The sequence below is a fragment of the Mus caroli genome, unplaced genomic scaffold, assembly GCF_978045245.1.
Source record: "Mus caroli unplaced genomic scaffold, Mus_caroli_1 scaffold_7, whole genome shotgun sequence".
Classification (NCBI taxonomy): domain Eukaryota; kingdom Metazoa; phylum Chordata; class Mammalia; order Rodentia; family Muridae; genus Mus; species Mus caroli.
Genome location: NW_028227262.1, coordinates 32,409,232 through 32,425,807, shown reverse-complemented (window position 1 = coordinate 32,425,807; position 16,576 = coordinate 32,409,232). Strand labels below are relative to the sequence as shown.

At 44.3% G+C, this 16,576-nt stretch overlaps 1 protein-coding gene across 1 annotated transcript in view; it reads left to right on the top strand.

The window, feature by feature from the left end:
• The window catches only part of Washc2c (WASH complex subunit 2C), a 54,173-nt gene that overhangs the window by 23,281 nt on the left and 14,316 nt on the right, over window positions 1-16,576 (top strand). The window contains exons 17-22 of the mRNA XM_021164675.3: window positions 1,486-1,572; window positions 6,035-6,136; window positions 8,041-8,172; window positions 10,544-10,719; window positions 13,484-13,586; window positions 14,998-15,150. Of these exons, the coding sequence (XP_021020334.1) occupies window positions 1,486-1,572; window positions 6,035-6,136; window positions 8,041-8,172; window positions 10,544-10,719; window positions 13,484-13,586; window positions 14,998-15,150 (753 nt within the window). The remainder of the gene's footprint in view (window positions 1-1,485; window positions 1,573-6,034; window positions 6,137-8,040; window positions 8,173-10,543; window positions 10,720-13,483; window positions 13,587-14,997; window positions 15,151-16,576) is intronic.

The window sequence follows — 16,576 nt, the reverse complement described above, 5'->3', positions numbered from 1 at the left end:
AGAGCCAGCTTCCTTCTATGTCCTTTATCTAGGCTGCCAGCAGAAGGTGTAGACCAAGTTAAAAGTGGATTTTCCTCTCTGAGAAGGTCTAGATTACAGATGCATCTTCCTTCTCCAAAAGATCCAGATTAAAAATAGGGCTTTCCATTTTAAAAGATTTAACTAGGAAAAAGTTCTTCACAGGTGTGCCCAGTTGGGTTTTAGTTCATTCCAGATGTAGTCAAGTTGACAGGAGTAGCCATCACACATGCCACCATGTCACATCCTCATTTAACTCTGACAACTACCAAAGTGACAGCATTTAAAATCATCTTCATCTCTCAACCAGCTTGCCCTTTGTCTGTTCCTTATGTGCCTGTGTGACACTATATGTTTCATGTACACAAGCTGTGCCCCATGTGTCAGTGTATGTACCATATGCACAGATGTGCCCATGTGACAGTACATGTCCCATGTACACAGATGTGCCCATGTGACAGTGCATGCTCCATGTATACAGATGTGCCCATGTGACAGTGCATGCTCCATGTATACAGATGTGCTCCATGTGACAGTGCATGCTCCATGTATACAGATGTGCCCATGTGACAGTGCATGCTCCATGTACACAGATGTGCCCATGTGACAGTGCATGCTCCATGTATACAGATGTGCTCCATGTGACAGTGCATGCTCCATGTACACAGATGTGCCCATGTGACAGTGCATGCTCCATGTACACAGATGTGCCCATGTGACAGTGCATGCTCCATGTATACAGATGTGCCCATGTGACAGTGCATGCTCCATGTATACAGATGTGCCCATGTGACAGTGCATGCTCCATGTATACAGATGTGCTCCATGTGACAGTGCATGCTCCATGTACACAGATGTGCTCCATGTGACAGTGCATGCTCCATGTATACAGATGTGCTCCATGTGACAGTGCATGCTCCATGTATACAGATGTGCTCCATGTGACAGTGCATGCTCCATGTACACAGATGTGCTCCATGTGACAGTGCATGCTCCATGTATACAGATGTGCCCATGTGACAGTGCATGCTCCATGTATACAGATGTGCTCCATGTGACAGTGCATGCTCCATGTACACAGATGTGCTCCATGTGACAGTGCATGCTCCATGTATACAGATGTGCCCATGTGACAGTGCATGCTCCATGTACACAGATGTGCCCTGTGCTTTATCTTGTTTGCATCATCTCTTCTGGGAAATCCGAGAAACTTATTTTCCAGTGACACTGTTTCTTCTCTGGTCACTACATCAGTGTTTAAATCCTTTGCCATGGTAATTCTGTACAAAGTCCTGGTGTAAACGTCATACAGATGAAGGTCCAGGGCATGTTTCGTCCCTTCGTGTTTGGCTGGTGCCTCTCCTAGGAGAGGCTGGGGCCGTTTGCTCAGATGAGCTTGTTTCCATGTCTCTTCCTTGCTAATAGTGTACTTGCTTTTCCTTTCTCTTTTTGTGGGGATCCAACCAGGTCGCCTTACCTTCTAGCAAAAATCCGAAGCTTGTGTCAGAAACAAAGACTCAGAAAGGCTTGTTTTCAGATGGAGAAGACTCTGAGGTATGGAATTCTTCTCTTAGTTCTGTATGTTCATCTGTAGATGTACTGTCAGTAACTTTCTGATGAGCCTGTCCGAAAGCTTTAAGACTTTTTATTCAGTAGTTCAGTTCTTATTTTCAAAATAATCTTGGACTGGGGATATAATTTAATGGTATAAAATGCCTGCCTAGCATATACAAGGCTCTTTGTTTTCTTGAAAGTATGTGATCTTCAGAAAACAACACACACACACACACATACACACACACACACACAGTAGCTTTAACTTTTGGGTTTGAATCCATTGCATTTCCTTTAACATACTTAAATTTAAGACTGTTGGTTGGCTCACAATTGTGAGAGAAGAAGTCAGCTGGCTGCTTCCTGTCCTGGTAATGCGACTTACTAGAGAGTTTGTTGCCATTGAGATACATACTCGGCACACCTTTCCCTGTCATTGCTGGTGACAGATGACAGGCTGTGGGTAGGAAGCCTCAAGCAGCTTGGGCTCCTATCCCCATGCGGTGGGTCTCTAAGCATGGTAGCTTCAGGAAGCGGGGCCTTTTTCTGCTTGTTCAGCTCCAGAGAGTGTAGATAGAGGCTGTGTTGCCTTTTTTATCCTAGTTTTGGAAGTTGTCCTAGATACTTTTTCTGTGGTTATGATAAAAAAACTGATAAAAGCAACTTGGGGAGGAAAGGGTTTATTTCATATTACAAGATGTCCATTATTGAGGAAAGCTAAGGCAGGAATTCAGCAGAAACCTGGAGCAGAGGCCAAGGAGGAATGGTGTTCACTCGCTTACTCCCCTGCTTGGACTGAGCCTGCTTTCTTATACACCTCAGGGCCACCTGCTCAGGGATGGCACCGCCCACAGTGGGCTGGGCCCTCCTACATCAATTAGCAATCAAGAAAATACCTCATATATATGTCCACAGGCCGGTCTGGTGAAGGCAGTTGTTCAGTTGAGAATCTGTCTTCCTTGATGTGTGTCTTCGTCAGGATTTCTGTTGCTGCAATGAAACACTATGACCAAGGAGCAAGTTGGGGAAGAAAGGGTTTATTCAGCTTACACTTCCACATTGCTGTTCATCGTCAAAGGAAGTCAGGACAGGAACTCACACAGGGAAGGAACTTGGAGGCAGGAGCTGATGCAGAGGCCATGGAGGGATGCTGCCTATTGGATTGCTGCCCCTAGCTTGCTCAGCTTGCCTTCTTATAGAACCCAGGCCCACCATCCCAGGGATGGACCACCCACAATGGGCCCTCCCCGATTGATCACTTATTGCGAAAATGCCATACAGCTGTGTCTCATGGAGGCATTTCCTCAGCTGAGACTCCTTTCTTTGTGATAACTTCAGCTTGTGTCAATGTGACACACAAAACCAGCCAGTGGAATGTGTCAAATGACAACCAAGATTATACATCACAGAAGTCCATGCTGTTCTTTCTGAAGTTGTTGATGGGACAGAGGCAGGAAACAAATTTCATTGCATGCGTGTGTGGAGGGTGTGGGAATACTGGAGAGTGGGAGGATAGTGAGGGTTGAACCCAGGGCCTGTGTACTCTAGGCAAGCATTCTGCCACTGAGCTATATATTTCCAGTCCTTCAAGGTCTGTTCTTTTTTTTTTTTTTTGAATTTACTTATTTATTTATTTTATTAGATATTTTCTTTATTTACATTTCAAATTTTAACCCCTTTCCTCATTTCCCCTCTGAAAATCCCCCCTATCCTATCGCCCCTCCCTCTGCTCTCCACTCCTGCTTCCATGTCCTGGCATTCCCCTACACTGGAGCCCTTCACAAGACCAAGGGCCTCTCATCTCATTGATGTCCCACAAGGCCATCCTCTGCTACATATGTGGCTAGAACCATGGGTCCCTCCATGTATACTCTTTGGTTGGTGGTTTAGTCCCTGGGAGCTCGGGGGCGGGGGGGGGGGAGGGTCTAGTTGGTTAATATTGTTCTTCCTATGGGGTTGCAAACCCCTTTAGCTCCTACAATCCTTTTTCTAACTTCTCCATTGGGGACCCCATTGGGGACCCTGTGCTCAGTCCAATGGTTGGCTTCAAGCCTCTGCCTCTGTATTTGTCAGGCTCTGGCAGCACCTCTCAGGAGACAGCTATATCAGGCTTCTGTCAGACAGCACTTGTTGGCATCCGCAATAGGGTCTGGATTTGGTGACTGTATATGGGATGAATCCCCAGGTAGGGCAGTCTCTGGATGGCCTTTCCTTCAGTCTCTGTTCCACACTTAGTCTCCGTATTTCTTCCTGTGAGTATTTTATTCCCCCTTCTAAGAAGGACTGAAGCATCCACACTTTGGTCTTCCTTCTTCTTGAGCTTTCATGTAGTCTGTGAATTGTATCTTGGGTATTCTGAGCTTTTGGGCTAACATTCTCTTATTGGTGAGTGCATACCATGTGTGTTCTTTTGTGATTGGGTTACCTCACTCAGGATGATACTTTCTAGTTCCATCCATTTGCCTAAGAATTTCATGAAGTCATTCTTAATAGCTGAGTAGTACTCCATTGTGTAAATGCACCACATTTTCTGTATCCATTCCTCTGTTGAAGGACATCTTCCTCTGTTGAAGGACATCTGGGTTCTTTCCAGCTTCTGGCTATTATAAATAAGACTGCTATGAACATAGTGGAACATGTGTCCTTGTTAGATGTTGGAGAATCTTTTGGATATATGCCCAGGAGTGGTATAACTGGATCCTCAGGTAATACTATATCCAAATTTCTGAGGAACTACCAGACTGATTTCCAGAGTGGTTGTACAAGCTTGCAATCCCACCAACAATGGAGTACTGTTCCTCTTTCTCCACATCCTCACCAGCATCTGCTGTTCCTCTGAGTTTTTGATCTTAACCCTTCTGACTGGTATGAGGTGGAATCTCAGGGTTGTTTTGATTTGCATTTCCCTGATGAATAAGGATGTTGAACATTTCTTTAGGTACTTCTCGGCCTTTTGACATTCTTCAGTTGAGAATTCTTTGTTTAGCTCTGTACCTCATTTTTAAATAGTGTTATTTGATTCTCTGGAGTCTAACTTCATGAGTTCTTTTTGTATATTGAGTATTAGCCCTCTATTGGATATAGGATTGGTAATTATCTTTTCCAAGTCTGTTGGTTGCCGTTTTGTTTTATTGACATTGTCCTTTGCCTCACAGAAGCTTTGTAATTTTGTGAGGTCCCATTTGTCTATTGTTGATCTTAGAGCATAAACCACTGGTGTTCTGTTCAGGAAATTTTCTCCTGTGCCCATGTGTTCAAGACTTTTTCCCACTTTCTCTTCTATTAGATTCCGTGTATCTGGTTTTATGTGGAGGTCCTTGATCCACTTGGACTTGAGCTTTGTACAGGGAAATAAGAATGGATCGATTTGAATTCTTCTACATGGTGCTGATTCAACCTCCAGTTGAACCAGCACCACGTGTTGAAAATGTTTGTTTTCCAGTGGATGGTTTTAGCTCCTTTGTCAAGGTTCAAGTAACCATAAGTGTGTGGGTTCATTTCTGAGTCTTCAATTCTATTCCATTCATCTACCTGTCTGTCTCTCTACCAATACCATACAGTTTTTATTACTATTGCTCTGTAATGCAGCCTGCCAACCTGTTTGCCATTGTGTAAAATGCAGAGGGGGCATAGGACCCTGGAACCTTTTTGTAAACAAACCGTTGGGACTCATGAAGCCAGGTAGAAGCCAGTGTGCTAAGAACTCTGTAGGTCAGTAAACTCATTAGGTTTGTATCTGATGAGTGGTAGCACTGATTGTATAATAGAAAGATATCGTCCAAAGAGGTCATGGAAAATGTTCTTGTCTTGTTTAATTATCTGGGTCTTGTATTGCGGTCCCTCTGCCCAGGGGACAGGTTGTCCTACTTCCTGTTTCTAGTTCATGCAGCTCAGCCAGCAGTGTCCCTTGGGCTCTGAGCTGACAATCCGTCCGGGGTTAAGGACACCCTCAGAGCTTGGCAGACCTTTTGCAGCGTTTCATAGTTACAGTTCAAGTGGAATAGTACACCCTGTCAGCACATATCCTACCACTGCATTCACTTCCAAGTACAAGCCTTTTAAAATAGGAATTTCATTTGTATTTATTGAAAAGATGTAATGTATTCTCTGGGGAGAAACATCTTAACAGTAGAGCCAGGTTGGCCTAGCCCTCTGCAAATCCAGCCCATTTGTGGTAGAATTTGTCTGCTTCTCATAGATAGTTCAGACAATGGAAACCTTTGGTTTGCCTGATGGGACTGACTGGGAAATGTCTTCCTGCCTCACATCCTGTGGGTGGGAATATGGTTGCCTTGCAGCCTACAAAGAGACTGCCTTTTCTCCTTGTACCACACACAACAGTGGTGTATGCTGAGACATCAAATCTAGACGCACAAAGCCGCCGTGTCCTAGTGTTTTGTATTTATTACACAGTAAAGCTGACAGACCTGGCTAACCAGCAGCTTTGATTTTGATTCAACAGGATTTGTTTTCTTCTCAAAGTTCAAGTAAGCCAAAAAGTGCATCACTTCCGTCCAGCCAGCCGCCAACATCAGTCTCCCTTTTTGGTGATGAAGATGAAGAGGTAAATGTTGTTATTGCAACACCAGATGGTTAATCTAGAAATTTGTTTTAGATGGCTTTACAGCCAGAGTGGAGTACAGTAGAAATGAGCCACTGGGCAGGTTCTAGGTGACTGATGTCTAGTCACATTGGTGACTTCCAAGTTTTTCCAGTAATACATTTAAAATCTTGTACACACACAAACACACAGAGGGTGGATCTCTTATACCCAATAATCTATACAAATGTCTTAGATAAGTGGCAGTAGGAAAGAGGAGGCAGCCATGTTTTTTGTTTACATTTCTTCTCACCCTGGGTATAGAGAGTGGTTGGGGTGGTAAGAAAAGTAAGAGGTAAAAGGATATAGATTTGAACCTTTATGTAGCACTGTGCAGTGGTTGATTCATGTGCCTGTTGGTCCCCACTCAGTTCCACCATTGCAAATCCCAAATTTCTGCAGATCGCTTCTGTGCGTTAAAGGTCACTAGGTTCATTGTAGCCACTGAAACAAGTAATGTCACATCTTTGCCCAGTGGTTGGTAAAGGGTTTAAGTGTGTGGTGAAGGAAAGCTGTTGTCACTAACATCTCACTGGCCTGCAGCCTGTTATTCTTGTGATCTTTCTACCTTACCAGTTTTTTTTTTTTTTTTTTTTTTTCCGAGACAGGGTTTCTCTGTGTAGTCGTGGCTGTCCTGGAACTCACTCTGTAGCCCAGGCTGGCCTCGAACTCAGAAATCCGCCTGCCTCTGCCTCCCGAGTGCTGGGATTAAAGGCGTGCGCCACCACGCCCGGCTCCTTACCAGTTTTTACTTAAAGACCTCCAGTACTGTCTTTGGCTCAGGACTGCTACAGTATATACTGTTAAGAGTTTTTCCATCATAAACCTAACCTGGGCTCTCTGATGGTTTTGTTACCTTAATGAAAGTGGGTAAATAGAATTTTGGGTGGGGTTGGGTATGGTAGCAGGATCTCTTAGGTAGTCCAGATGTTTTGTAACTGACCGTGCACAGCCCAAGCTAGCTTCAAATTGATAATCTTCCTGCTTTGGCTTCATTAATCCTATGATCAAAGGTGCATAAAGCCACAGTCACTGCATATTAGATACTTTTAGACTATTTATAAAGGTCACTGAATTTCCTTAGGATGCCAGGGGTTTTATTTAGTAAACCGTTCCATGCCTTTGTATTCTTATTATAAATTAATTATAAATAATACCTCTTTTTCTAACTTTCTTATCTGTAAAAACTCCTTTTAGTCATTAATGCAATATCTAATTCTTCAAGAGATGTTTGATTGTTGGCTGTTGCCAAGGCTCTCATTCCTGCAGGTGGACTGCAAAGGCGACCTCCTGGTAATTCCACCAGCTTGCCTGTCCTTTGCCCTCTCAAGCTCTGGCTCAGGGTCTGTAGTACTCCTGAAAGTTGTCCTCTAACCTGTATATATGTACTTTCCCCATTCACATATTCTGTATATACATGCACATGCAGAATAATAGTTAAACATTTTAAAAAAGATTTATTTACTTACTATGTATATAGTCTTCTGCTTACATGCATTCCTGCACACCAGAAGAGGGCATCAGATCCCATTACAGATGCTTGGAAGCCACCATGTGGTTGCTGGGATTTGAACTCAGGACCTCTGCCCTAAGCCATCTCTCCAACTCCACCTTCCTTCCTTCCTTCCTTCCTTCCTTCCTTCCTTCCTTCCTTCCTCTCTCTCTCTCTCTCTCTCTCTCCCTCCCTCCCTCCCTCCCTTCCTTCCTTCCTTCCTTCCTTCTTTTAAATTAAAAGAATTCTGTGGTAATCTCGTTTTTCTTTTGTGGACAGTACTTGTAACTTGAAGAGGTTGTAGACTGATATATGCAGATGTCTTGTGCCTGAGTTGTTGATATGTTCTATACTGTCCTACCACTTGTTCTTTTAGGACAGTCTTTTTGGGAGTGCAGCAGCTAAGAAGCAGACTTCATCTCTACAACCTCAGAGTCAAGAGAAAGCAAAGCCTTCCGAGCAGCCCTCAAAGAAGACATCTGCCTTGTTGTTCAGCAGTGATGAGGAGGTAGGCTACGGTTTGCCCCCACACACAGTCCCGATGCAAATGAAGACTGAGTTAGAGCTGTTCTAAACGTGTTTGCTTACTGTGCTGTACTCACTGGGGCTTAGTCATGGAAAGATGGTGTTTGCAACACTGTATTTTTCAAAGAAAAGTGTTTAAGTAGTGTGTTAAACATTAATACATTCAAAATGGAGTTAATATGGCTTCCACCACAGGTTCATGGCTGAAGCTCTGTTTCAAAAGATAGCAAGGAAAAAGCATTCACATCTAAGGTACATTTGGGGTGATAAGGAACCTGTGGGTATGCGTTGCTAAGTGTGTCATAGAACAACGTCTGGGAGAAGCACAGTAGGACTGGAGAGAGGTCTGCAGTGAAGCTGAAGGGGAGAGGTCTGCAGTGAAGCTGAAGGAGAGAGGTCTGCAGTGAAGCTGAAGGAGAGAGGTCTGCAGTGAGAAGCTGAAGGGGAGAGGTCTGCAGTGAAGCTGAAGGGGAGAGGTCTGCAGTGAGAAGTTGAAGGGGAGAGGTCTGCAGTGAAGCTGAAGGGGAGAGGTCTGCAGTGAGAAGCTGAAGGGGAGAGGTCTGCAGTGAAGCTGAAGGGGAGAGGTCTGCAGTGAGAAGCTGAAGGGCTTTCGCAAACTCTGCTGGTGCAGGTGTTTGTTGCTCTGTGTCTTCAGCAGTGGGGCCACCTTTCCTGTCAGTACAGGGAGGACACTGTTGGTCTTGCTTCACAGTAGAGGACCATAGCATCCTCTTTTGTTTTACTATTAGGGAAAAGGCGAGAAGGTCAGGGGGCTTGTCTTTGTTGCCAAGGGGCTATACTTTGAGGGCCACGTGTCCAGGACCCCATCCACTGTGTATTCTCTCAAGGACTGCTTTGTGTCATTAAGCTACAATGCAGTAGACACACTAGCAGTGGTGTACTCGAATTCAACTCCTTTTCTGTAAGGCAGTGAATTTGTGATTTGGATAGAGATCAGCAAAATCAATAGTAGCTTAATTATTATTCAGATTTAGCTGAGCAAGAAGACCATAAATCCAAATAAGATTTAGAGTTATATTTTATCTTAGAAGGCTGAGAAACAACATAAAAAATTCAATGCCCTGAATTGTAAAGGTCTAGGAATGTAACTAGTGCAGGTGCAGTGCATATCCAGCAAGAGCAAGACCCTGGTTCTATGTCCAAGTAGGAAAAGACTACAATAATAAGACAAATCGAAACCTTTTAATAGAGTGGGTTGCAGCCCAAAGTGCTGGCCTAGCGTCTTAACTTTGCGCTTCTATTGGTCTGATCAAACAACCTGACCAAAAGCACCTTGGAAAGGAAAGAGTGTATTTCAGCTCATAGTTATATGCCAGAGTCTGTTACTGAGGGAAGTCAGGGCAGGAACTCAGTAGGAGCCTGGAGGCAGGAGCTGAGGCAGATGCTAGGGAAGGTGCAACATGCTCACTCGTTCCCTCCTCATGACTCACTCAGCCTGCTTTCCTGTAGCACCCAGGTTCACAAGCTCAGGGCACGACCTGCCAATTGTTAATCAGGAAAGTCCCCCACAGGCTTTCCCTCAGGCCAGCCTTGTGGGGATATTTTCTCAATTGAGGTTCCTTTTTCAAAAATGACTCTTGCTTGTGTTAAGTTGACACAAAGCAAGCCAACAACTCTAGTGTTTAGAAAGCCTGGGTTTAACCCCCAGGAACGTCTGTGTTTCAGGTACTTGAGAGGAGGAAGCAGGAGGACCTGAAGTGTAAGATTATTCCCAGTCACTTAGTGACTTAAGGCCAGCCTGGGCTACTTGGGACCCCTTCTTAAACGGAAGACATCTAAGACATGACTTGGCTTTGAGTCTGCTTGATTTTTAATTTGTTTGTAACTTAACAGATAGTAAACTCATTTTACTTGCCGTATCCCATATTTAAATTAGCCACTAGATAATGTATGTCTCTGCCACTAACTGTGCTCCAGTTCCTTCAACACACCAGAGCTGGCTGGTGGCTGGCAGAGCCCTGGACTTGGGGCCACCCAAGGCCAAGAGGCAAAGCTGTGAAAGACCAACCTATTTGAGGAGGAGGGAGAAGAGAAAGATGTGTGTGTGTGTGTGTGTGTGTGTGTGTGTGTGTGTGTGTGTGTGTGTTGAGTGGAGGGGCCCTTGCACATGTTTGTGTGTGGTCTGGCTCAGCTGATGGGTGCTCCTGGGATCCACCTAGATCTGTCCCCAATGCTGGGATACTGATGTGTGTGACTGTATCTGGATCTTTTAAACATGAGATCTGGGGATTTGAACTCAAGTCCTCATGTTTATGTAGCAAGTCCTTTTTCCTCACCTAGCCATTTTGTCGCCACTGTCCTGTGGATTTTTAATGTATGATTTGTGTCTTAAGGACCAGTGGAATATTGCGGATTCGCATACCAAGTTAGCATCTGACAATAAGTCCAAAGGAGAGCTGTGGGACTCGGGGACCACCCAAGGCCAAGAAGCAAAGGCTGTGAAAAAGACCAATCTATTTGAAGATGATGATGACGATGAAGTTGATCTGTTTGCTATTGCAAAGGACAGGTGAGATGTTTACAATCGCAGGAAAGGTTTCATGTGTGAGACGGAATGTCTGTTGACATGGTCGATGGCTTATTGTTACACACACACACACACAGATACATACACACACACATACACACACAGAGACACACACACAGACACAGATAGACAGGGCTGCTCTTGCTTATCCGTGCGAAGGCTTTGGGAAAGTTTGCCTTGATTTTTATTTCTGACATTTTCTTAACCTTGAAACATTTTTTTTCTCTAAGGGGTTTAAGAATGATATTGTTATCTTTTATGTCTTCTTCTCCCTGTTAGGTATACCCTAAAAAAGGTTACTTAAAAGTTTGTTACTTTGATAGAAGTCCTGAAAATGTTGAAAACATGATATTAGGAGTAAACTCCCAGCAGGCACTACCTATGCCTTCTGGTCTGTGTGACTGAGCTGAAGCTAGTGGCTTGTGGAGAGTGACATCGGGCATGTTGTATGTGCCGCTGGAGAGCCGTGTGTGCTGCTGGAGAGCCGTGTGTGCCGCTGGAGAGCGTGTGTGCCACTGGAGAGCGCGTGTGTGTTCAGAGGAGCTCCCACCTTCAGCCTTTTCCTCTGGAGAGTTATCTGTTGTTGGGTGATTACGTGGAAGTTCAGCTGAATGGTCGTAGAATAAGCAGGCAGTGCATTGAATGTGGAAGTTCTGTGCCGGGGCTGGTGGTCTTCACAAATGGATTCAGATTCAAAGCACCTGAGACATCTCTATAAAGAGGCACATCTCAGACTTTAATGTTGCTGCTTTTAGGCTCCCAAGACTTGACACCTGGTTTATCTGTGGCCTTTGGTCCAGCATAGAGCATGTCTGAAATCCTAGTTCTGTTTTAAATTCTGCCTCTATCTGAATAACTTTGGGCAAGTTCCCTAACTTCTCTAGGCCTCAGATTTTTCATCTCATATAGTCTTGTTGAGATAATCATGCACTCGTTATGTGAAATGCTTTGTGTAGTAGCTGGTTGTGGGCAGCATTCATCATAGTTCAGGGAAATACGTCACTCTTATTTTAATTGTTCTTTCCTGGGATACTTGCCTTTCCTGACCGGCTTCTGTCAAGAGTCAGTGTAAGTCCTCTCTTTTGAGAGCCTACTATTAATCCAGATATGAGAAAGAAGAACTTGGGGCTTAGAGCACAGGCATCTCTTTGCCTTCCCCCACCCCCTGTAGCTCCACTGTAGTTGAGCATCCTCTGTACATGTGTGCCTTACCACACACATTGCCAAGAACCTGATGACCTGAAACACATCCCATTTGTAGGGCTTGGTGCCAGCCACACAGTTCCTGGCTTTCAGTAATGCTTTCTGCATTTCTATAAAATGTTGTGTATAGAAAGTAAATCAGGGGCTGACGAGATGGCTCAGGGGGTAAGAACACTGACTGTTCTTCCGAAGGTCCTGAGTTCAAATCCCAGCAACCACATGGTGGCTCACAACCACCTCTTCTGATGCGTCTGAAGACAGCTACAGTGTACTTAATGAATAAATCTTTGGGCCTGAGCGAGCAGGGACTGAGCAAGCGGAGTTGACCTGAGCAAGTAGGGCGACCAGAGCAAGCAGAGGTCCTAAAAATTCAATTCCCAACAACCACATGAAGGCTCACAACCAGCTGTACATGTACTCATATACATAAAATAAATAAATAAATAAATCTTAAAAAAAAAAAGAAAGTAAGTCAGATTTGAACAGATCTCGAAAAGGTCATTGCAAAGATGTGGATGGATATGAAGTGGTGAGTCACTTTGGAAAACGGTTTTGGTATTTCTTCAGAATGTTAAGCCTGCTTTACCGTGTGATCCAGTGATTTAATGCTTTGGTATACAACTAAGACAAATGAAAACATGCTCAGGTAAAACTGTGCAAGAATGTCTAGTGTCGTATTAATCCATCATACCCAGAAAGCAGCCTAAGTGCCCATCAGATGACGAATTGATAAACACAAGGTTGTGGAACCACCTAGTGGGCTATTGTTCAGCAACAATATGGGATAAAGTGCTAATATATGGTAGGGCATGAAGTAGCCTGAAAAATATATTAACTGAAGAAGTCAGTCACATACAACCATAGATTGAATGATTCTGTTTATAGGAAATGTCCAGAAATGATCAATCCAGAGAGAGGAAGTAGGTTGGTGGTTCAGAAGAGAAGGGAATGGGGAGGTGACTGCTGACAGGCATGGGTTCCTTGTTAGACTGTCCTGATAGTGTTCAGTTCTCAAAATGCTAAAGATTCTTGAAATGTGAATTTTAAAGGTGGCAGTTTTATTACGTGAGTTACACCTAATAAATCTACTCTGAATCAGAGAAGTAGGAGTGGAAAACAAGGTTACAGTGCAAAAGCTGACCTGGCTCTGTGACCTCTCAGCCGCCTTCCTTGCCATGCTGAAAGTAGGCATGGCTGCTCTAGTTTCTTCTCTATTGGAGAAGACGATGATGGAGAATTCTATGTTTGTGACTGCTAGGAGTGCCGTATGCCTTCAGATCTAGGAGCTAGTGCAGCTGCAGTGTGTGCAAAGTGACTGACAGGGCTTCAGAAGCAGGTCTCTGGGCGCCTCTGCATTAGAGTGACAGGCAGAGGCTGCTGCCTGTATGATCCGATTCCGTCTATCCAAAGGTTTTCCAAATCACCTACTTTACACTATACAAAGTCAACAAATGGTGGGAGTAGTCGCTGTGAATGTGTCCAAAAAAGCTTTTTGTTTTTAAATTGTATTTTTTCCTGAATTTGATCTTCTATTTGTTCATAGCCAAAAGAAGACTCAGAGGACTTCCCTTCTCTTTGAAGACGATGCTGAGAGTGGAAGCTCTCTGTTTGGCCTTCCTCCCACATCTGTTCCTTCTGCAACAACGGTATTCATTTTTCTAGACTCAGAAAATACCTGTAGGGTTGTGCTACATGCGTAGAGATGCTGCTCTGTCAGATCTGAGAACCCATGCTGGGAGCTGCTATGATCACACATTTAACATGAGTGAGGACGGCTCATTTGGCTCATGATTTTAGACGGTCAGTCCTTAGTCCTTGGTTCTGTTGGTTCTGGACCTGTGTCAAGACAGAACGTCATAGAAATGGAGGCTACTCAATTCATGGTGGACAGGAGACAGCTAGAGGGACAGGGTATGGGAGGGCAGGACGTAGCTCCTGGGGACACATCCTCAGTGATGTTTCTCCAGCAACGCTCTGTATCCTAAGGTTGCCAGGACCTCAGATAGCCCCGCTAGCTGGTAAGCTCTCTGTACCTAAGCCTGGAGACACTTCATCTTTACATTCCAAGTATAGTGCATTCTACATTTGTTTTTCTTTAATCCCTTAAGAGTTACCTGTTTTCATCTGCATTCTTAGTGAATTTCCATTTTCTTTGATTTCAAGTTGAATAATTTTTGCATCCTAAGGATCTCTTCCTGATGATAACTAAAAGACCTCTTACCCCAGGTTTCATTTGTAACATTTTCAATTACAGTTAGTGTTATCCTTTCATGGTTTCCCACATCAGCCACCATGGCTTGCTCAGGCACTGCTGCCTCCCAGCTCCTAACTCCAAGTTGGCTACATGACCTGTTTCCTACTCTCCAAACTGCCTGCCTTTCAAAGAGGGCATTGACGAGCTGAGCGGAAGTTCTTAAAAACTGGAGCAAGATTACTTTGTGTGAAATACTGTACCTGGCCATATAGTATTTGGTGTTTTTAGATAAATTAACAAGTAGATAAAGAATAAAGTAAAGAAAGGACCAGGTAAAGAGGATATACTGTGTTTATTCAGAGAAGCAAGATACTGAACAGAGCAGAAAAACCTTGGTGTCGTGACATTTGCATCTGGGCCTTGCTGTAAACACGAAGATAAGTCTTCAGAGGAACCTAGGGTGTGGGAATGTGAGAGCTGGCATATCATTAAGGAATGGCAAGCAGGGAGGTGCTGCAGATGAGAAGGGCACGTGCAGTGGGTTGACTCATTCTGTGTCTTAGTGCAAAGAGCAGAGCTTTGGAGTAGCAACTACTGAGTCTTGTCTTACTGGTGAGTGTAAGAGGAGACAAACTAGTTACTGTTCTGTGGCAGTCACAGCTGTGAGTGAAGCTATGGTCAAGTCTGGAGGGGTTCTAGGTGTTACGCCTTCCATACCCAGGCCACTGTTACCATCCCATCTGCCCTTCTTCTGCTATATTTAGCTCCTTCCTGAAAGGACTGCGTTTGGCTGGCTTTATATGCTACCATGCTGTTCAGGTATAATATTTTTAATCATTGTCAATGCCATCTTCTTTTGGTAGAAAAAAGAGAGCGTCCCCAAGGTGCCATTGTTGTTTAGTGATGAGGAGGACAGTGAGGTACCATCTGGTGTGAAACCTGAGGATCTGAAGGTTGATAATGCCAGAACGTCCCCGGAAGTGGGGAGTGCTGATGTGGCCAGCATAGCACAGAAGGTAAGCTGTGTGTGTGGTTTTCCAATCCATTGGGACACATATGTAACACTTTCCTACATTTTCCAACACTGAGAATGCTTTACATAAATAAATATTGTTGTAGAAAGGCAAGAAAACAGCCCGTGTTCATGCTGTTCCGGGAGCCCTCCTTTAGGTTCCTAGTGGGATGAAGAGCTCTGTGAGATGAAGAGCTCCTGTTTACTGACATTCTGGATCTTAGGGTCATCTGGGTCGCAGTGCTGTCAGGCAGTTTGTCTGTCTGCAGAGTGCTTTTCTTTTTTCTTTTTTCTTTTTGTTTTTTGTTTTTTGTTTTTGAGACAGGGTTTCTCTGTATAGTCCTGGCTGTCCTGGAACTCACTTTGTAGACCAGGCTGGCCTCGAACTCAGAAATCCGCCTGCCTCTGCCTCCCGAGTGCTGGGATTAAAGGCGTGTGCCACCACGCCCGGCTTGCAGAGTACTTTCTTCCTCTCATTTCCATGGTGACTTGCTCTGTGTTTTCGTCATTTGCTTCTCTGCAGCTCCCGTTTGCCTTGCTCTGTGCTCCTCACTTCTGAGTTAGAGGTCACATTCAGGAAGTTAGGTTACCAGGCTCTTTCTTCTGGTTGATGCTGACTACATCAGAGCAAAGTGAAATGGGGTTTCTTCTGAACATTAGCTTTCTGCTTTGAGGGTTTGTTGTCTCTTTGGAGGCTTCCAGCTAATATTGCCATGTGACAGGGGACTCATGTCAACAGTTGCTTTCTGTCTCTGCAGTGCCACTGCTTTCCCTGGCTCCCCGTGCTCTGTAGGTCCTGCTGCTCAGGTTCAGTTCCTCCCAGGGCCCGTGAGAAGGGCATGCCATTCATGTTTCTCACAGCGGTCCTTACAGCTGCAGTGAGACTCTGTCCCCGAGTCACTGTGATCGTCCCTCCTAGTGGCTACATGTGGACCTGAGTCTCTCTCTCTCTCTCTCTCTCTCTGTCCCTCAGTCAGGTGAACGTGTGAGGAGTAGCTTTGTTTGCTTCTCTTTCAGTCATAAGCACTGGCACATTGCCTTTCACAGAGTAAGCAGGACTGATTTCTCACATTATCATGCATCTAATGAAACAGGCTTTTCCATTTGGAAGCTTGGGATGCGCTCTGCAGTTTATGGTATGATTAACTAGTTGGAAATCATCTTTCTTTTTTAGTGATGCATACAATAGTAATTGTTTTGACCAACACTATCTTGCCAGAATTGTGATCCTATTGCGTGGATTAATCTTGCATTTTTAGTGTTATATTAGAAATTGTATGTGCATGAATAATGGAAGACGACAGCGTGTGAATTTGCTGGTTAGATTTTCCTCTGGGACTTACATATTAAAGTAAGAATTGGGTGATCCCAATGATTCTAATGATTGACACTTATTAATGTTCTAGTTTAGAATTACTTATTAGTAAATA